The sequence below is a fragment of the Hakea prostrata genome, chromosome 6, assembly GCF_041222555.1.
Source record: "Hakea prostrata isolate BN-2017 chromosome 6, UWA_Hpros_2, whole genome shotgun sequence".
Lineage (NCBI taxonomy): Eukaryota > Viridiplantae > Streptophyta > Magnoliopsida > Proteales > Proteaceae > Hakea > Hakea prostrata.
Genome location: NC_142605.1, coordinates 27,678,762 through 27,700,935, shown reverse-complemented (window position 1 = coordinate 27,700,935; position 22,174 = coordinate 27,678,762). Strand labels below are relative to the sequence as shown.

At 37.3% G+C, this 22,174-nt stretch overlaps 1 protein-coding gene across 1 annotated transcript; it reads left to right on the top strand.

Moving 5' to 3' along the window:
* Positions 1 to 3,132: 3,132 nt before the first annotated feature.
* On the top strand, positions 3,133 to 22,077 carry LOC149013014 (peroxisomal acyl-coenzyme A oxidase 1-like). Its single transcript, XM_089157878.1, has 15 exons — positions 3,133 to 3,239; positions 3,340 to 3,492; positions 3,870 to 3,978; positions 4,155 to 4,216; positions 10,937 to 11,146; positions 11,436 to 11,523; positions 11,610 to 11,772; positions 13,427 to 13,625; positions 13,898 to 14,095; positions 14,317 to 14,448; positions 16,752 to 16,872; positions 19,037 to 19,147; positions 19,652 to 19,721; positions 21,166 to 21,349; positions 21,473 to 22,077. Exons 2-15 carry the CDS (start codon positions 3,355 to 3,357, stop codon positions 21,680 to 21,682), a joined length of 1,995 nt encoding a protein of 664 aa, XP_089014004.1. The 5' UTR covers positions 3,133 to 3,239; positions 3,340 to 3,354; the 3' UTR covers positions 21,683 to 22,077.
* The last annotated feature ends 97 nt before the right edge of the window (positions 22,078 to 22,174 follow it).

Here is a 22,174-nt window from a genome sequence, read left to right as displayed (position 1 = left end):
GTGTATGATTATTGCCTTTTGAACGAAATAGAAGTGCGTTAAATTAAAATTTTGGTAACATTCTTGAACTATTAAACTATAAATAAGAAACAATGCTTATGCTTGTTAATTCATAATTTGCATATTTCTTTATCTAAAGGATAAGATTGTATGATTGTGTTAAGCCTTGTTCAAATAAGGGTATATGATAATTAAAATGAAAGAGATACACTAAAATAGAAGAAGTATAGTGTTGCAAGGTTGAAACTAAATATGATAAGAGAAAATAAAAGGGTGGGAATAATAATAATACAAAAGAAATAAAATGTTAAAGTGCAGACGAACACAACTTCTATAAGTCCTGGTACCTAGTGTATCTAAATGGAAAAGCATGAAACAAGATTGAAAAGTGAAAAGACAGACTAGACCAATAATAGCTGCTTGAAGATAACACTTTGACCTTGTGCCAAGAATTTGAAAAGATAATCTCTTAATGAGAAACTCTAAGATTGAGATTGAAACTGATGCCACTTGTGTGATTTAGATTGAGGGTGTCCTCTCTATAGATGGTGCTTAGGTCTAGGTTAATCAAGACAAAAAGAAAAAAAAAAAAAACTGAAATGCATAATGTCATGATACTTTGATGTGGTAAATGAATGTATGATAATTTATTTGGTTGCTTACATGGTTGACATATTGCTTACTGGGCCTGTAAAGCTCATTATTGTAAACGTTGATAGATCCCCAGATACATGAAAATGGCAAAGATGCTGCTACACAAGAGTATAGTTAAAGTCAGTTGAGTGTTTGTAACGTGGGACTCACAAAGCTTGTGAAGATACGGGTCATGATCAAGGTGTAACTTATCAGTAAAATTTCGTTAAAATTTGGCCATTTCGGTAGATGGCAAAATATTGGCGATATCTCGCTATTTTATATCCAAAACTGTTAAAATTTCAAAAATATCGATTTTCCAGCGAACCAACGATATCTTGGCTAACATTCTAGATACTCTTCCGTTTGCAACCTTGCAATTCAAAAAAATAAAAAAATCCAACCGTCAAGCAGGAACAGAGACGAAGCAAGACTGAAAGCAAGAGTTTCAACTTTCAACACAACCTTATGCCTTGATAGTTGATATGGATTATTTTTCACTCTTTTAGTGTAGAGACCTTCTATGCTTTCTTGAGTTGCTCTGGAATTCTGTCAAACATCAACTCTAGATTGAAATCCTAAATCATCGGTGGTCTATGTTTGTCTTCTTTTATCCGTTTAAAATCTTAGTGAAGTTTGAAGAGAGAAGAAAGGGTTGCGTGTGTGGGATAAACTTGAAGAGAGAAGCTTCCCTTGAGTTGCGTGAATGACAACTTGATAAGATGGAGAATTAATGGAAAATTTTGAAGTTCAAATTTTGAAAGTAGGTGGGTGCGTGTGATAAATAGGAATTGGGTTGCGTAATTGACAGTTTGACAAGATGGGGAATTAATGGTAATTTTTTAAGTTTGAATTTTGAATGTAAGTGGGTGCGCATGATAATAGGAATTGGGATTTAGATATTTAATTATTGGGATTTGGGAAATGAATTGGAGGAAATATAGGCAAAATCCGCTGATTTACCAGTTTCGACAAGTTGCGAACCACGAATTCTTAGTGAGATTTCGTACCTTGGTCATGATAGGAACATCTTGAATTCATTAACTTGCACATGAAAACTGATGCCCATACAAGCGTCTAACCACATAAATGCAGTGCTTCAAGAAAAAAGGAGATTATTTTTTTATAAAAATTTAAAAGAAATAAAGATGCTTACATATTTTCCCAAAGTTTAGAAATTTAATGGAATAATAAAAAAAAAAAAAAGAAGTTTCATGGAACAATAAAAAGGAGAAAAAAAAGTGAAATAAAATGCAAGATAAATTTTTATGGTGTTTGGTTGGAGCTTGATCTTCTATAATGCCTTTTTTTTGGGTTAAAATCTATGATGAAAAGGAGGGAAAGCGAAGAGAAGATATAAGAAACAACTATGAAGACATACAAAGTCCGACACAAAGCAAATCAATACAATAAGTTAAAATCACAAAAGACAAATAACAAAATTCAAGACAAAACAAAAAGAGTTTTTTATTTTATTCTTCTTCTTCCTTGAAGAATAGAGCTCCATGCCAAAATCTTGATTGAGATGGCAAGTAGACCTAATGCTATTGGAGAGTGGGGTACCAAAAGGGAGAGAATCGAACATTTGGCATTACCCAAATAATAGATAGTAAAACAATAGAACAAAATTTGTATTTGGTTATAAAAAAAAATTTAATTGACATTGACTCATTCATTTCTAGAGTTTTTTTACCCAAAAAAATACAAATAGTTTTAAAAATTAAAATCAATGCCTTGACTCATTGACTTTCTAGAAGTATTTTTAAACGAATAATATAGACGAGGTATATATCTTTCGCCTGGTCTATGACTTTAAATTTTATGTTGATTATTAAAGGATTCACTATTTTATTTATAATTTAAAAATCATTGACAGGTAAGTTGCAGTCGAAATTCTATACTCTCGCAAATTGAAAATTATCCACTTTTCTCAACTTTTCACCATGTATTTAAGAGAAAACTCTACTTTACTTGTCAGTACTTAGGTTGAATTTATCCTCTAAGTATGCGATAGAGAAATCGAGTTCTATCTCTTAACCACTCACTTAATGACCAATTAATAAAATTTATATAATATCATCTCTCACTTTTCCTTACTTTGTGTATTATCATTATATTTTTTACAAATAATTTTAATTATTTTTGAGACTATAATTTTTTTTAAGAAAATGGTCCTTTCATAATCACTATCATAATGATGTGGTTGTGGACATTTTTGGAAAATTTTGAATGCGTTGATAAACTTTTTATGAAATTAGGTTTAACAACAAATTTATTATATAAATATGATACATATTATATATATTTATGACAAATATAAATACTAATTAGAAAATAATTATGAACGGGCCAGTGGCCCACTGGAGTTGTGGCCAATCAGCAGTTATGGCATGCTTTTTTCGTGTAATAATGAAATGCTTACGTGTCATACTAGGCGTCTTTTATATTTATTTGGTAGCACGTGGCATACTAGACGCCATATAATTACCCGTTCCATGCCGTCTACTTTCTAGGAGGCAAGGCGTCAAAGTTATCTGAGAGAGATCCATTTCGCTGCCGGTGAGATTTTGAGAATTCAAAAAGAGAAGCTCAACTCATCCATTTAGGTGCTTGTGATTTCCTGCTCCTGCATTCGTTGATTTCATTTTGCTTTTTTTTTTTTCTTACTTTTTTCCTTCTATTTATTTGTCTTGTCGATTTCTTCAGTTGGATTGACTGGAAATGGAGGAAGTCGATCACCTTGCTCATGAAAGGAGTAAGACTCAATTCGATGTTGAAGCTATGAAAATCGTTTGGGCTGGTTCTAAGCACACATTGGAAGTCTCTGACAGGATTTCACGTCTTGTTGCCAGCGATCCTGTAAGCATATCCCCTTTTTCCTTTTCTGTTGGAGTCAGGCTTTGTATACTGTTTGTTTCTGGAATTTGAAAAGCCACACACTGTATTCCCCCCAAAAAAAAAAAAAAGAAAAGTTGAACCTTCTGGTCAACGGGATACAAGCAGTTTGTGTGTTTGTGAGCTTCAATGGATCTGTTTTTCTGGAACTAATACAAGATTTGGAAGTCTTTGTCGATATAGATTTAATCTGCTGCTTGCTTCTTAATACTTAAAAAATTTGTGACTCTTTGTTATATGTGATCGGATGATTGGGCTGGCTTGGTGTTTCTTGTTGCATGATTAGTTTTATATTTATGAGAGGACCGATCAATCTCCATTGTTTCTACTTCAATGTGCAGGTTTTTCGCAAGGATAACAGGACTATGCTAAGTCGCAAAGAGTTATTTAAGAACACTCTGAGGAAAGCGGCATACGCATGGAAACGGATCATTGAGCTCCGTCTTAATGGTTCGTCTCTCTTATTGCGTTTGCAGGCATTTAAACAATTTAATTGTCGATTTTTATTTATTTATTTGCTATATTGGAAGCTGTAGAGTTAAGAAATTGCTCCTAGTCCCTTCACAGATCCTTTTGATTACTTTGATAGTTATTTCTGTCTAAATATTTGCGCTTTATCTTTACAGAAGAAGAGGCATCCAGGCTGAGGTTTTATGTAGACGAAACTGCTTATACAGATCTGCACTGGGTCAGTGACTTGTGAATATAATGATTTTGGGGTTTGTAGCTTATTTTGTCTTTCCAGTAGGTATCAAAATAAATTGTTTTTACCCTTGAATATCCTAATTGATAGGAAACAATGTGATCTCCAAGATGAACATAAATCTAGGATAAGAATTAAAGCCTGTCATGTTACCTTGTGTCTCTGCAGTTTGCATATTATTAAATGGGTGAAGACCATGTTATGTTATGACTCAAGAGCATTCAAATAGGGAACAAAGTTCCATAATAGAGATGTGTTTTACATTGCTACCTGTATCTGGAGAATCCCTTAAAGAATTCCATGCAGTATGCATCCTTGGAATAGGACGTGCTGTAATTCTATCAGAATGAAGAAGCATAATCCTGTTTCATTAGCTGTGGAGGTACATGATCAACAGGACAAAGTACATGGCCATCTAAGGGGGCACTTTAGTTGATAAGTTCTCCATCATTTGCTTTTTGCGCTCCCTAACTTTGTTTGAGAAAACTTTTCTTGACCACTGAAAGGTAATGCCAATCAAAATCATTCCCTCCAGTAATATAAAACCTGGGCCTTGGGGTTTATGCTTTCACCATTCTCCTTCCACTCTAAACTTCACTTTCTGTATGTCCAAAAAAAGGAGAGAAAAGGAAGAATAAGAAGAAAACCGCTGAGGTTTTCCATTTCCAAAGTAAGCAAGCATGTGGTTCTTGAAAGAAAGTAGTTTTCTGTTTCTTTCTGGACCTTTACCCAAAAACCAGTGAGTGTTGTTGGCTGGGAGTCCTTCATTAGGTTCAACATGCTTCAACATTAGAAGAGGTAGGGCAACAGTTTAAGTCCAGCTTTTGTTCCATAGCCAACATGCAATCTGTTGATTTCTTGAACATGGTGATATGATTAAGTGATTCATGTACATTTTGTTGGGCCAGAGTTCCTCAATTGATATACAACCATGGGTTCAATACTAAATGACAGGTTCACATCCACATAAACTAGACTTTGATAAACCAATTGAATGCTAAGAAAGAAGACAAGGAGATATGGTCTATGGATCAGCACCTTAGAACTAGGTTATGTTCACTATTAAATCAGCTATCTTTTCCCCACAATAATCTAGCTGAATCCAGCTCTACAAGTGTCACGCCCCCACTTACCAGGGTCTGGTGGGGCCCATGACACCTAAATCCAACTGGGTGACGTGGCAATTGCTTATCTTTAACCATTCTTTCCAAATACAAGTAAAATATCACAATAACCAGTTAACCATGGCGGAAACATTAATTTATTAAGAGTGGGTAAAAACTCAAAAAGAATAGATCATTTGATGGCAACTAATACTATGATTATATTTATCATTAAGTATAGTTTCCAAAATCACACCAACTACTAAATTGAATATTTACTATCTTATACAAACTCCTAAAATACATACTTAATTATAACTGTTCTTAACAAACTCAAGTAGCTAACATACTCAAAAGAGACCTTGGTTTTCAATTTTGGTCCTAGATCACTATGCTTTTACCCTTGTCCTTTGGTTGTCTGTCTGTACATGATAATGGGGTATGAGCTAAACTAGCCTAGTGAATATTATAAAACAATCATGCCACATATAGGAATAAAACATGACATGCATATTTTTTAAATAAAATATTTAGTCTCTTCGCAAATACATAACAATGCATGTGTCGTGATGAAACATTCAGTCTTATTATATATGTTCTAAAAGTATTTTGAAAAATAAATTATTCAAACTCTTTCAAATATTCCTTTTTATTTTTTACCCCTCTTTATTACAGTCATAAATCTAAGCAGAACCATGGAGGATGTACATCTCTCCAGGCCACCAAAGTGGCTATACCACCGAAGTGGTTTCATTCTCTGGGCCCAAGGCCATGTACACCTCATAGTCTACTATCATTGGCTTAGACCCAATCTTTCTACTTTAACTCTAGCCACAATGTTTAATAGGACTTACAAGGGTAGTGCTCGTTGCAATAAATTTTATTCAATTTAAGTCTTGCATTTTGTTAAACTTTTCGTTTAATCGTTAAATTCAAGAATAATGAATGATTTATAATTAAAGAAATCCACTGGATTATTAAATCATAGCAAACTTTGTAAAACACTTGCATATAAGCATGGAATGATCATATGTTGAAGTGATTATCCAAGAAACTATTACTGTATACGTCATATGCATCAAAACACATAAATCTTTCAAAAAGTCATGATAGCTAAAAATACAATAAAATTGTATATAACATGGATTGAATCATAATACTCATAGATACATTGGTTGTTCCTATCTTTTAAATCGAATGTTGTCTTTCACGAATTACAGTTCTAATCCTCTTTTCCTCCTTTCACAAACGAACTCCTTTCTTTTCTCGTTAATTCTCTTTCTCCCTCTTCTCTCTTTCTGCTCCTCTTTTTCTTTTCAAAATTCTCTCCATGCAACCCCTACTTATGATCTATATTAAAAAAAATTCCTCACAAATGAAGAGGTACATTCTTATTTATAAGGATGGAAATTGGAAAATTGATAAAATAATAGTTTCTTCAAGTTTCTACAATCTTCTACTTTCTATTGTCTTCTTCTTCAAGTTTCTTTAGTCTTTTACGTTCTTCTTCAAGTTTCTATCTTGTTGACGCCTATGTCGATTCCTATGTCGATTGCTAACATCATCCTTGCTAGGTGTCAGCATACTATATATTTCCACTTTCTTCTTCAGGTTTGTACATTCTTTTGCTTTCTTCTTCAAGTTTCCATAAGTTTCTACTTTCTTCCATTTTTCTTCTTCAAGTTTCTACAAGTTTCTATCTTGTTGACACTTATGTCGATCTTGACGTCGTCCTTGCTACGTGTCAGCATACCACATCTTTCCACTTTCTTCTTCATGTTTCCACATTCTTTTGCTTTCTTCTTCAAGTTTCCATTAGTTTCTACTTTCTTCCTTTTCATTATCACTTTATCACTTTATTATTGATACTTAGGTGACACGTGTATGCTTAGGTTTCCCCCCTTCCTTTTCATTATCACTTTATTATCGATATTTAGGTGACACATGTATGCTTTGGTGTTCCCCCCCTTCCTTTTCATTATCACTTCGTCACTTTGCTATTGATACTTAGGTGACACGTGTATGCTTAGGTGTCCCCCCTTCCTTCTCATTATCATTTTATCACTTTCCTATTGATACTTAAGTGATACGCATACGCTTAGGCGTTCCCCCTTCTCTAGCCACATGTCATCATCTAAACCATTGGTCAACACACATTTAAATTGTTTATGTAGTAGAATCTATGATTAGAATAATGGGCCTTAGTTAGAGAGATGTAGGCGCACCTTGTGGTCCACTTATTTGGTCTACTTTGAGGTTAACTTCTTAGTACCTCCGAGTGCAGAAAATTGTGATGGTCATTGAGTGCAGTCTAATTTCGTTGTACGGGAGACTGGTAAATGAAAACACATTTTAATCCAGTTATAGACCAAGGGTCCAAATGTCATCATTAATCAAGAGTATTGGGGTATACCAACACAGTATTAAAATGATAATATAATGAGATGTGGTGTATCACAATAAGATCTGAAGAAGCAAAAGCTCATAGTGAAATCAAAATCATGGACTACCAACTTCCTTATTTATTTATGAAAGGAGTTGATGCGAAACTGAAATCCTAAATCCACAAGAAGAACAAGAACAAGCAGTAGTAACAAGAACAAGCAGTAGTCCTAAGAGTTCAAGTGCAAAAAAGTTATTTCTTAAGTGAATTGGACCAAAGTTTGGTTAGGCTAATAGTTCAATTTAGTGCATTTTGGAAAATCTCCTTTTTATTATTGTCAAAGTTTTAAGTTGTTCTCTGAGTCTCCATACCTCTGCACGAATTTAGGATAGGTCCTCAACTCCCAAACTGATGATTGAGAAGACCTTCTGGCTACCATAAATAAAGTTAAATTCACTTGGTTTGGGGAGTTTCTTGCCTTGGAATTTTGAAAATCTGCTTAAACTGCTCTGGAGCCTTGTTCCCTTCATTGGAGATTGTCTTGTATTGATCATGGTTGGTGGGTTTGTTGTTTGATCCTATCAACATGTGAAGCTGGGTAAATCGCTGAAGTTTTCTTGCATTTTCTTGTCTAAGATCTGATTTTTGTTCAAGTTTCTTTATCAAAGTATCAAACTAGCTGCTGCCACAAAATTCTGTAACAACAGTAAGTTTTATATACCCCGACCGTAAGCCTTCTTCTCTTAATCATCTAAACGACTAAACCCTCGCAATCCTCAATCTCTTGACATCATCCTTAAACCCCCAAAACCTCCACAGACTAAATCACCCATCATAATCCACCCAAACTTGGATAAAATCTGCCTTACACCTCGAGGAAGTTTGATACAAAGCTTTCCCTTTGAGAACCCCAAACCCTATATTCCGTCATTATTCTCTTCGCAGAAAACCCCCCAAAATCCATAATGGAAAAAAAAGTCTATTATGGATTATGGGTAAAAAAGTTCATTCTATTCATTTTTTTCTCAAGCCACATGAAATCCCACTGTAAATTGAGGGTATAATAGTAAATATACATAATTTTCATGAAAACTGTATTGTTTCTCTTTATTTTCACTCCCAAACCCTAACGTTGAGGTCTATTCTCAATTCCCATTATTATTCTTTATCAATTTTTCATTTTGACATACCAAACTTATTTTTCATTCCATAATCTATTATAGACAAAAGTTGCCAAGCCATTTTTCATTTTTGACCAAAAATGAATTCTTGCATTCATTTCTTTTGAATAGGCAAAACAGAGAATGAGAATTGATATCAAAAGGAGCCCTAATCTTCTGACAATTCTTTTTTTTGGATGCATAAAAAATTATATTTAAAACCGAGGCCAAAGAGAAAACAAAGAGAAACAGAAAGAGAAATTGGGGGGGGGGTAACTACCAGTCTACCATTCAAAAGGGCAACTGGAAAGAAGAGTTAAGACCCCAAGAACTAACATTCAACCTATTCCTTGGAGAGTCAGAAACAGGGGGGTGGGACAAAAAAAAGAGCTTAGAAGAAACATCAAAATAGATGGCATTCCAAATCAAGACTCGGGATCAGGATTTGGAAGTCCATCTTCTGTATGGCTCCCACCATAAGTGGTGAATAGTGGCAGCAAAGATGAGCTTACCCACATGATCGCAAATTGAGGAGCCAAATAACATTCTTAGGATCCAATTACAATCTTGAGCAAAACCAAAAGATCGCGTCGATCTAGGCCAAATAGAAGCAAAGGCTAAACTCTAGATGGATTGGGAGAAGGGACAGGTGTAGAAAAGGTGGTCAAGGTCCTCAATATGCTCCAACAAAGGATACAGTTGGGATTGGCGAGGATGTAGCGACTGATGAGGAAAGATTGTGTAAGGAGGGCCAAGTTGAGGGTTCTCCAAAGGAAGAGGGAGTGGCGGGGGATGTGGCCTTTGAACCAAACTAGAGGGGCCCATGGGACAAGGGACAAGGGGCAAGGGGACCTAAGGAGGTTCCATGCAAAGGTAGTTGTGAAGATTTTGGTATGGGACAGGATCCAAATGGGATGTCGGAAGTAGCAGGGGATAGGGGGGAGGGAGTTCCAAACTTGTGTGAGACTAGGATGGGGAGAATGGGACCAAGAGCCATTGGTGATGATAGAGGAAAGGGTGATGGATTTGAGGATACGAGAATCATAAACAGCCCGGGGACCAAAACTTTGAACAGAAACCCATCAGATGCCAAGGATCAAGCCAGAAAGAGGTGGTCGATCTAGAGGAGATTTGTGTAGATATTGTAGAAAGGGCTAGGGGCCGAAGAGTTAGAAGTTTTTTCCAAATCTAGGAGGAGGTGGAGAGGGGCGGAGTAGTCCAGATGGAATCCGATTTGAGGAGATATGAGTAGACTCAAGATACCCAAATGGAATCATGTTTAGAGGCAATCTTCCAAATGAGTTTGAGGAGACAGCCCAAATTAACATCATAAATCCGGCGGATACCAAGCCCTCCTTCATATTTAAGCCAGCAAGTAGCAGCCCAACTGATAGGATGGAGGAAGCGAGAGGATTCTTGGCCCTTTTAGAGAAAAACAGAGAAAAGGGATGGCATGGATGGTAGATTTGGGGAGAGGGAAGATGCTGCACCAATAGAGATAAGAGGATTGGAGGACAAAACAGATGAGAACCACTCTTTTGACAATTCAATTTCATCACACTCCTATTTTAACCTATCTGAATTACCCTGTTCAGATAAAATCCTGGTTATCTCTAGTTGGTCTTCTACCAACCTAGAAACTACATTAAGGGGATTAGAATCCCATTAAAACAATGAAAAGCTAAATATAATAGTCCCATCTGTCAGTAGTCTTGGTGTCCTTCCCACCCCCCCCCCACCCCGGCCCGGGGGGGGGGGGGCAATCTCTAGCAGTGTTCTTGCTAGAATTCTGCATCACAAATACTGTCTTGGGGAGACTTTGAATTCATACCAAAAACATGATATGGTCATAAAATTATTTTGTTGTGCTCTGAGTCTCTATTATATATCCTTTTCAGGTTTCCAAAGACCCAATTTTTTTCTTTCTATCATTTAAGTTTGTTTCTAGTTTACATTTAACAGTGTAAATGTATGTCAAAATTCGCTTCTTCCACACCCCTACCCTTTTTTCAGTTGTGACTGAAGTTGTTGATTTAGTTCTTATGTTTATTCTTTGTAGGGCATGTTTATACCTGCTATAAAAGGTCAGGGAACTGAGGAACAGCAGAATAAGTGGTTGCCCTTGGCTTATAAGATGCAGATCATTGGCTGCTATGCACAGACAGAACTTGGTCATGGCTCCAATATTCAGGGACTTGAAACCACTGCAACCTTTGATCCTAAAACTGATGAGTTTATCCTTCACAGTCCGACCCTAACTTCAAGTAAAGTGAGTAACATTTTCTGAATGTATTTAGTCAATTCTTAAAGGATACAGGCATGAAAGAATTCAAGTATCCACTAGATCAGAGATTGGTATGTTAAAAGCAGTGTTCTATTTAATTTAGGGCTTCTCTTATATGTGTTTGGGAGCCTTGAATGTGGGTACTACTGCATTTTTGTATTTTACAAGAAGCGTGCCCACAGATTTGTCATCAGCTCCTACTGATGCAATATTTCTTCATTTTTCTTAAATTGGCATCTGATAAGATAAATTTTTTGGTGAATCTTTTGCATAGTGGTGGCCTGGGGGACTTGGTAAAGTTTCGACACATGCAGTGATATATGCCCGTCTTATAATAGATGGTCAGGACTATGGTGTGAATGGTAATTTTCTAGCTGTTGACAAAAAAAAATTCACATCGATGTTTGTACTTTATGTTGAATAGGCTAATGAAAATTTTATTTGATAGGTTTCATTGTACAACTTCGAAGCTTAGATGACCATTCACCTCTTCCGGGTATCACTATTGGGGATATTGGGACAAAATTCGGGAATGGAGGGTACAACAGTATGGACAATGGTGTCTTACAGTTTGATCATGTGCGCATCCCTAGGGATCAAATGTTGATGAAGTTCGTTCTCCCCTTCTTTCTCATTGACTCATTCCCCCCCCCCCCATTTCTGGCTCTATCTTGCTTTTAGTTTCCAAAAATCTTTATTGTGTTCATTTCATGGTGGAATAATTTTTACATTGCTAGCTGTTTGTTTCTTCAGTTAATTAATTGTTCTGAGAGAAGTTGAACCTTCATTTTTTACACTTGCACAAATTACTTGATACCAAATGATGTGGTACTACATGTTATCTATACTTTAAGTTGAAATGTATTTAACTTCCGCTTCTTTTTGTTGGAAAGCATAGGTTTCTTGGGATAGCTTTGGTTTGCAGAAGCTGCTAGATAGGGATAGTAATTCTGAGTTTATAATTTTATATGCATATTTCATTTCTTAAATGACCAGGCTATCCATTTGACAATTTATGCTAGACTTCTTTTGTACCTAATGCCCCAACAAATTTCTTATTGATTACATTAGATGATGTCCATATTGTCTAATAAGATGCTACCGTGATGATCATGTTATTTAAATTTTGGGCTGATAAAGTACTTAAAATTTGAGGATGACTTCATTTTGATGGTAAGTATCCACTATGATTTTAACATATTAGAGAAATCATCTTATTAAAAGAAACCATGTATTGTAAAAGAAAGAAGAATTTACCTGTTGTATTTTAAATACCTAATGGTTACCTATAATATCTTTTTATTTTCGTACGAGAATGAATTTTTTGAAGGCCTGTATATGATTCTTATTTTGCATGGCACTTTTTCTCATGTGACAGTTGAGGTGGCAACCTGAAAGGTTGATGTGTTTGGCTATCTACACCTCTCCTGTTGCCACAAGTTTAACACAGTGGTCATCTACTGTGGAAAGAAGAGGGCATTTCTCACCCTTCTTTTATTTAGAAAACCCTAGCAATTCCCACTGTTCTTTTATTTAGAAAAACTTAGGTTTGTTGAAATAGAGGAAACATCCGGTGTTGAGTAAACCTTGGGCTTGACAAGGACAAAGCACTATTAGACATGATCAAGTCACATGGATGTCCTTTGGTTCTGCTCGGTTGGAACGGTTTGGAGGACCTTGAACAGTTTTTCTTTTCTTGCCCTTTCTCCAGATCTATCTAGGGAAAAACCATGGCTTTCATTTGGCCCAGTTTGAGGCGTTCCTTTGGTTTTGCTCGTGATCGGTCTTGGATTTTGAGAAACTTTTCAGGTTCTTCCATTGTGATTGGATTGGTAAGCTAGTGTATTGTGCTTCTATCCATCACCTATGGTGGGAGCGCAATCTTCGAAGATAGACCTCCAAATCCCGTTCTATAGACATGATTTGAAATGTCATATATTTTGATGCATCTTCTAAACTGTTAGCTATCCCCCATCCCCCGGTCGATGATACCCCAAGGAACCAGTTTATTGTTGTCTCCTGGGGCCTTATTTCTTCTTTTCGGTCTTCCGCTTAAAGACCTTGTTCTTTTATTTCCTTTTTGTTTAATATAATTATTTATTCATCCAAAAAAAAGAGTCAGATGGATGTCTGCCATATCACTGTATCACTCTCTGCGTTGCCAATTACTGGCCCAACAAATGAGCTTCAGTTGTCTTCCTTTTCCTTTTGATATTTGAAGATATCAGACATAAAATGGATTCTGAAGCTTTTTTCATATTTCAGGGTTTCTCAGGTCACCAGAGAAGGCAAATATTTGAAGTCAGATGTTCCCAGGCAGCTAGTTTATGGAACTATGGTATATGTACGCCAAACAATTGTGTCTGATGCATCCTGTGCTTTATCACGAGCAGTTTGTATTGCTACAAGGTATAGTGCTGTCCGAAGACAATTTGGTTCTCAAGATGGGGGGCCAGAGATCCAGGTAAGCTAGAAGTTGTTTTAAAACCTTTGCTTTGTTCTGGATTTTCTCAGATGAGAATCCAGATTTAGGTTATAGAAAGTTTGCTTTTTTAAAAAGCTTTCAAATCCCATGTTGGAACTAACATCAAAAGATCGTGTGTAGCAATAATCAAACAAAGGAAAAAAAAAAGTTATCCTAAAAAGATCCCTGGAGCCATTTGCAGACTTTCCTAGATCATTTCTTGCCTTCGAAGTAAATGTAGCTAATGCTTCTGTTTACTCTTCTTCTGTCAGGTGATTGATTACAAGACTCAGCAGAATAGGCTGTTCCCATTATTGGCTTCTGCCTATGCATTCAGGTTTGTTAGTGAGTGGTTGAAGTGGCTGTATACTGATGTAACACAGAGACTGCAAGCCAATGAATTCTCTACTTTGCCTGAAGTTCATGCATGCACTGCTGGTTTGAAGTCTCTGACTACTTCTGCTACTGCTGTGCGTAAATGAGCCGCCTTTCATTGTTTTACTTCCATCTCTTTTTCTATTATTATAGAATATGTATCATCTAGAATCATCCTTAAAACTTGAAACTTCATATTTTCATGTAGATCAACTCATGAATGGAATTGTTTGTGTGTGTGTGTGTGTGTGTCTATGTATATATATAGATAACTTTATGATGCTTTGCTACTGATCACTGTATGCTTTGGTTGCAGGATGGAATTGAAGAATGTAGGAAATTGTGTGGTGGCCATGGTTACCTATGTAGCAGCGGGCTTCCTGAGTTATTTGCTGTTTTTGTTCCTGCCTGTACGTATGAAGGAGACAACATTGTTCTGCTCTTGCAGGTTTGTTTATTGTTGGTATTACAATATTATTGCGGTTAATATCCATATAAAAAGGTATGTGGTTTATTTGCTGTTCTTGTAATCTGACCTCTCTGATCTTACTCTGCATTGCGAGAGTGCACAGTATTGTCTGGGGTACAGGCACACTTGCAAGGACATGCATGAAATGCATGCCAATACAAGGGAAGCATTTTTTGGATCAGACTGATATTTGAAACATGATTAATCTAGACTATGTCCTGTTCCTGTCTATCCAACAGTCTGAATGGAAACATCATCCATCCACATGGCAAAATAGATGCCTTATGATGGTTGGAAAAATAGTGCACATTTGTGGAAATAATATTGCATTATTATTATTGCATAAATTCTTTTTTTTAGAGGGTCAAAAATGATGGAAATAGAGCTCTCCAACGCAAGCATTGGATGCCCAGCTTACTGCATATATATTGGGAAACCTAGGTCGCCAGTTTGTCTCCAGTTTCCACTTTTATTTGAGTTTATGATGATACTCATTTCGTGGAACATTGTGACAAGACCTGGCTCCTATGGCAGATGGATTAATGATGTTAGAGTCCATGATATGTTCATGTGGCTGCGAGTGGATTTGGGTTCATTATATGAATATGAAAGTCTCAGATCGTTGTGATTGTCTTGTTGCTACTTATTTATGACAATTTGCAATTAGTTGATGCATTTTAACACAGCCATGTTTGTATGGAAGTATTAAGCAGTGGAACAGAGTTTGTTTGAATCTCTTTCTAGGAAGACTGATGTGGTTTGAGTTTGTCTAATCTTTGCTGGAAAGCCTGCAATCTTCAGACTGCACCCCCTTGGTATAAAGAGAAAGAAATGGGGGTTTTGTTTCTTCTCGTTGTTGTCTACTACTGTCAGTTAGACAGGTTTTCTGGGACCCAGGCGGAAGGTCCATACATTGATTCAACCAAAACTGATGCTACAGTGACTACAGTTATGCCTGTTTGATAATGCTTCTGTTCTGAAATACATGTTCTTCACCCAAAACATTCTTCCTGTTTCTTGAACCATAAAATGGTGTTTGGTTAACTTTTTCTAAAACTATTTTTCAAAAGCAGAGGGAGAGGAAGAAGATAGAGAGTCGCAGGTGCTTGTTCTTCTCTCTTCTTTGTTTGAGCCTCTGATAAAAATTCTCGGGACAAGATGTTTTTATTTGGATGTAATTTTTCATTAAAAAAAAAACTTGAAAATCAGCAAAAACAAGGTTTCTTGTGTTTCAAAAATCTTGTTTCCAACACAAAAAAAGGCCAGTCTTTTTCGTTGGCGTATAAAAACAGACCAGTATCATCCAAATGGAAAATTCCATTTTTTTTGTTCCACTAGCACAGAAAAAGCCCATAAATAAAGAATACAAGTGTTACCAAACGGGCCCTTAAGGAATCATTAATGGTTTCAGACACAACATTTAGTAAAGCATGATGATCCGGTGATGGGCATCCATAATGATAACATGTTCCCTTGTTAATTCAGTGGAGACTGACTGATCATCCTTTTCCCCCAATGTGAGAGGGGGCCAAGATTAATATGTTACTTTGTTGGTATACATATATATACATGGATGTACACGCACACACACACATGTTTATTGTGGAATGGGGGGAGTTTTCCTGTGCTGGTGGCTGAAGGGTCAGCCGTTGTCCTAGGGTTTCACTAAATGTTGGTTGAGTTCTATTAGGAGTTCAATTTTAGGAGTTTTAGTTCATGTAATTTTTTATTTTTTATTACCCAAGTAAGGGTATTTGTGTAATAGTGTTCTTTCCACTTTATTATAAATAGAGGCCTTGAGATCACATTGATTCATTCAAGCCATTCTACCACAGTCGGCTTTCTCAACATGGCATCAGAGCCAAAAGTCGATTAGGGAAGAAAAAGAGAAAAAGAAAAACAGAAAAGTAAGATTTGATTCCCTCTTGATCTCTCTCTCACTTCTCACTGCCGCTGCAACTTGCTCTCACTGCTGCTGCGACCTGCAACCTTCCATTGAACCTCTACTGAACCTGCACCTGCAACCTCCATTGAACCTACAATCCACAAATACCACAAGAAACCAGAGACCAATACTGAACAATTCACGTATAGATGAAGTCAATACCCCTAGCCTATGCACAATACTCTTCTCCCAAAGACTGGGGTCAATGGATTCTCCCTTGACTCTGGCTGTAGGAAAACTCACTCCTTAAGAAAGTATTGAAAATGAGGGTGAAATGTGTGAAAAGGTGTCAACTTCTAAAAATGACTATTAGTATACTGAAAACGATTTCATTCAGGTTGCTCGGTTTCTTGTAAAGACCGTCTCTCAGTTGGGGTCAGGGAAAAAGCCTGTAGGCACAACTACTTATATGGGACAGGTGGAGCATCTTATGCAGTGCTGGTGTGCTGTTCAAAGAGGTATTGTATATATATTCTTCTTTTGTTTAGATTCCGTATTTGCAAGTCATTAAATTGTATACACATATTGAAATAGAATCTCTAATTGTTTTAGCTGAGTACTAGTTGCTTTGTTGCTTTTGAATATTCATATTATCTTTCATAACTCATAGCTGCTTTTGATTTAGCTGAGTGCTAGTTGCTTTGCTGCTTTTGAGAACTAGTCCACTCCTATTGTGGATCAGTTTGATTAGTTTAGTTTGTTTTTTTTTTGGATGAATAAATAATTTAAATTACGAAAAAGGAAAACAAAGCGGCATTTAAGATGAAGACCGAAGAGAAGAGTTAAGGCCCCAAGAGACAACAATAAGCCTATTCTTGAGGTATCATCAATTAGGGGGAGGGGAGAAATTACAAGTCTAAAGGAAACATCAAAGAAGATGGAATTCCAAATCATATCTTTGGAGCAGGATTTGTAGGTCCATCTTCGAAGATTGTGCTCCCACCAAAGATGATGGACAATGGTATAAAACACGAGCTTACCAACCCGATCACAAATGGAATAACCTGAAAAGTTTTTCAGAATCCAAGACCAATTACTAGCAAACCCGAAGGAGCGCCTTGAGCGGGGCCAAATGGAAAATAGGGCATTTTCCCAGATAGATTTGGAAAAAGAGTAAGAAAAGAAGAGGTGGTCAAGGTCCTCCGAACCATTCCAACAAAGGATACTACTTGGGTTGACAGGGATGTGGCAGCCAATAAGGAAGGATTGGGTGGGGAGGGCAAGGTTAAGGGCCCTCCAAAGGGTAAGGGAGTGTCGGGAAATGTGGCCTTCAAACCAAACCAGGGGAGGCCAAGGGGGCATTGGGTTATGGCCACAGAGAAGGTTCCAGGCTGAATAAGTGGAGAAGGTTTAGGTAGGGGATGGAAGCCAAATGGTTTGGTCACTGGGGGAGTTGGAAAGGGTGGGAAGGGAGTCCCAAACCTGTGTGAGAACGAGGAGGGGAACGGTGGTCCAAGAACCACCGGAAATGAAGGCAGACAAGGGGGAAGAGTGGAAGAAGGGGGGGGGGAAATCTGAGTGAGACCATCCAGGGAGGGTGGAGGGGGACCAAATGCCGTTGGTGATACAGGGTGAGAAGTGTGGACTTGGGAAAGCAGGAGGCATAGACCAATCAAGGGCCCAAAATATTATAGAGAATGCTAAGGGGGTGCCCATGGCCATGCCGAAACATTGGAGATGATCATGGAGGTAGCAGAGAGGGCAAAGCAATAGAAGTTTCCTCCAAACCCAGGAGGGGTTTTGGGGAAGGTTAGTAATCCAAATTGAGTCAGTTTCTAGGAGATCGGAGTATACCCAATTGACCTAGATAAAGTCATGCTTGGTGGGAAAAAATCCAAGTGAGTTTCAGTGGACTAGCATTACTGTAGTCCCAGATTTTGTAGATACCGAGATCCCGTGTGGATTTGGGGAATCAAACCACATGCCAGATGGTGGGTTGAAAGTAGCTAGAAAACTCTTTGTCAAGGGAAGGCACAGAAGAGAGCTTCCATGGATCTGATGGTGGCTTTAGGGAGAGAAAATCCCACACCTATAAAGATGGCACTATTCGAAAACATATTTGATTAGGCCGAGGTTTGCTTATTTTTTTGCTTCTTAGATTGTCAGTAATTTGAATATATTTCTGGCTTGGAAATCCCAGTTTTCCTCACAAGTTCCATATGCAGCTTTTTTTGAGAAAGTTGCTTATTAGTATTGTCTTCTCTAAGTTGTTTAGCCTCATACTTTGGGTTGATGCAATACCTAGCAATATCAACTCATAAACCATAAACTTGTAAAACCCACAATGTTATATTTTATTATGAGTATATATCATTTTTCTCCTTTTTTAGTTTGTTTTTGTTAAAATTCTAGCTTTTCTAATCATTTAATGGTATTATTATATGATACAGAAAATATTCCCTGTAATTTGCACAAATGTCTGTGGACAGGGAATGCCTTTTCTATCATCTTCTCATTATATATCGGTGAAACACTCCAGGTTTTTAATTGCAGCCAGCTTAGTTAGTTAGGTTCTGATTCTCTTTTCTCTTCTTTTTTCTAAGATCATATCATATCATATCTACTAATACGTTGTCTTACCTGATTTTAGAACCTGATGTTTTGACTATTACATTTGTGCAGCTGAGGATTGGTTAAAACCTAGTGTAATATTAGAGGCATTTCAAGCAAGGGCTGCTAGGATGTCTGTTGCCTGTGCTGAAAATATAAGCAAATTTTCAGTTCCAGAAGAAGGTAGTTATTTTATTATTTCCATTCTATAAATGAATTTTAGAATTTTCACTTGCATTCCCTGCATGCCACCCAAAAGAAAGTTGGTAAACATGTGGTAGGTAGGAAGTTTAAATCATTGTATTTCTCTTGTTTAATACAGTTTATTGTTGTTGTTGATTCATCTTTTTGTATACTAATTATATTTAGAAAAACCACATACATGTCCATGATAGTGAAGACAGAATGTTTTGTCAGATCAAGTGTAGTACGACAAATTTTCATATTCTTGTACTCTTAATCCTATAAGACCAGTAAACCACTGTAAATAATTCCTTCAAAGACCACAGGCTGGTGATAAATAAGTGGTTTGTATGTTTCTGTGGGCCTGATTGGCTAGTAATTTGACCTACAATGTACATATGTTGATTGGGATGCTACCATCTTGTTACATCATTTTTAGATTTAGGAGAACAACTTCAGTCTCTAAGTGCTAATATTTTCTCTTTCATCCACTCATTTTATCAGGCTTTGCACAACTATCTGCTGATTTGGCAGAGGCAGCTGTTGCTCATTGTCAGTTGATTGTTGTAACAAAGTAAGCTTCCCTTTCTCTCTTTTTCTATATCCCTTGATTGAGAAACCTTGAACAACTCATGCTTTAAATTTTCTTTTGATCAAGCTTTGTTAATTTGTATTTATTGAAAACCAACAAAATTGCAAAAGGGTTAGAAATAGGGAATCTGTCTTTTTTTTTTTGGATGAATAAATAATATATTAAAAGCGACAAGGAAGATTACAGAGGAACTAGGAAAGAGGGAGGAGCAAGGAGCTCAAGAGGGGGGGATGAGAGAGCAACTAAGACCCCAGAAACTAACAAATAACCTATTTCTGGGATTGTTGGCAATAGGGGGATGGGGGAGGGATAACAATCTAGAAGAAACATCAAAGTAGATGGCTTTTCAAATCAAGTCTAAGGATCGAGATTTGGAAGTCCATCTTCTAAGGTTGCGCTCCCACCAAGTGTGATTGATGGCGGCACTAAAGACTAGCTTGCCAAGGCGATCGCAAATGGAGTGACCAGCAAAATTCCTCGAGATCCAAGACCAATCACGAACAAACCCGTGTGAACGTCTAGAGCGGGGCCAAATGGATGCAAGGGCTCTATCCCAAATAGGGCGGGTGAAAGGGCAGGAGAAGAAAAGGTGGTCAATGTCCTCTGAACCACTCCAGCAAAGGATGCAACAAGGGTTGGCAGGGATGTGGCGGCTAATGAGGAAGGAATGGGTTGGGAGGGCAAGGTTGAGGGCTCTCCAAAGGGTGAGGGAATGACGGGGAATGTGGCCTTGGAACCAAACCAAATGGGACCAAGGAACAAGGGGATGGGGGGAGCAGATAAGGTTCCAAACGGAGTGAGTGGAAAAGGATTTGGAAGGCGAAGGGGACCAAATGGTGGTATCACGGGACAGGTTGTGGATAAGCGGGAGGGGACCAAATAGGGAATCTGTCTTACTGATGGTGCAAATACAAAAGAAGTTAGGAAAATTACTTCGATGTTGATTTTTTACCAAATTAATGATGGTCTCTTGATCATACGCTTGGCACTCATTGGAAACTCTATTTATCTTCATTACTCAATCATGTTCAAATGTGCTTCTTAGTCATGTTAAATGGGGGAAAGTTGGCAATGGTGAAAGAAGAAAAAAAAAAGTAATATAACATAATGTTGATAACAAATAATGGGAAAGGGAGTGCTAATGGGTAGTGTGGTTAGCATGATTCTGGTACTCAGACACAACTCAATGACTTTTAAGTGTGAAAAGATCTTCCAGCCCCCAAGGAAATTGAATATTGCATTCAACCCATGGCTCACTGTGCACTTTCATTCGCTACCACTCAAAAATAGGGATAAATGACTGGCTGCCCATAAATAAATATTATTTTCTTGTAAAATTTTTAACAGCAAAATCAGACACTTCAAATTTCTTATTTGGAAACCTTTTCATGTTTTCTAGGAATAACTTGTCATTTTATTCTTTCAGATTCATTGAGAAGCTGCAACAGGACATACCTGGAAAAGGGGTGAAGGAACAGCTGGAGGTGCTGTGCAATATTTATGCCCTCTCACTGGTTCACAAGTACCAGGGTGAATTCCTTGCAACAGGGTGCATCAGCCCCAAGCAAGCATCTCTTGTCACCGGGCAGCTTAGATCTTTGTATGCACAGGTTGGTAAGATATTGATTCCAGCAAATTACCATCTTTAAGTACAGATTGGCACTACACTATTGATGCGGTCTTAGCTAGCACTAATTCGATAAACTAACAAACCTGCCTTTATTTTTTGAAAGATCCGTCCAAATGCCATTGCGCTGGTTGATGCATTTAACTACACCGACCATTACCTTGGTTCTATCCTTGGATGTTATGATGGAAATGTGTATCCTAAACTCTACGAGCAAGCTTGGAAAGAACCACTGAATGACTCTATTGTACCAGATGGTTACCATGAATACATTAGACCCATGCTGAAGCAACAGCTCAGGATGGCAAGACTCTGAACGCCAAATTATATTATTTATGGCATTAGTTACATTATTACTGCTTCAAATAAGGCTTCGGGAGCAACAGCACGGACCAACCCAGTGGCATTTTATTTGACTTGAGGTGTAGCGAACTTGTCACAAACAAATGTATCTGCACTGAAGCTTTTGTCATCTGTGTAATAAGGGACTGACCCATATTTGCTCCATTACTGTAGAAGTAGAGGAAAATGTTCTGTTCTTTTTACAAGATTTGGAGGTTTACAAACTGTATTGTTATACTCAATGAAGTTAACGCTCCGAGTCATTCATTGTCAGGCTGATCATTATGTGAACTAGGTTTTTGGTTTCTTTGACTCACTTGTTGAACCAGGTCTTCTTATCAAGTTCGGGTCTTGAGATAAGCTGCCTCAGTTGAAAATTTGCTGGACTACCTTCTCCTCTTGTCCTTTTAAAGGGTTTGAAACATCTAAACCACAGTTGAGGAAGACTTTAAAGTTGGTCCCAAGG

Coding starts and splice junctions, on each gene's coding strand:
- LOC149013014 (XM_089157878.1), top strand. CDS start 3,355: ATGGAGGAAGTCGATCACCTTGCTCATGAAAGGAGTAAGACTCAATTC. Junction 14,096..14,316: donor TGACTACTTCTGCTACTGCT/GTGCGTAAATGA, acceptor CTTTGGTTGCAG/GATGGAATTGAAGAATGTAG. Junction 21,350..21,472: donor TTAGATCTTTGTATGCACAG/GTTGGTAAGATA, acceptor ATTTTTTGAAAG/ATCCGTCCAAATGCCATTGC.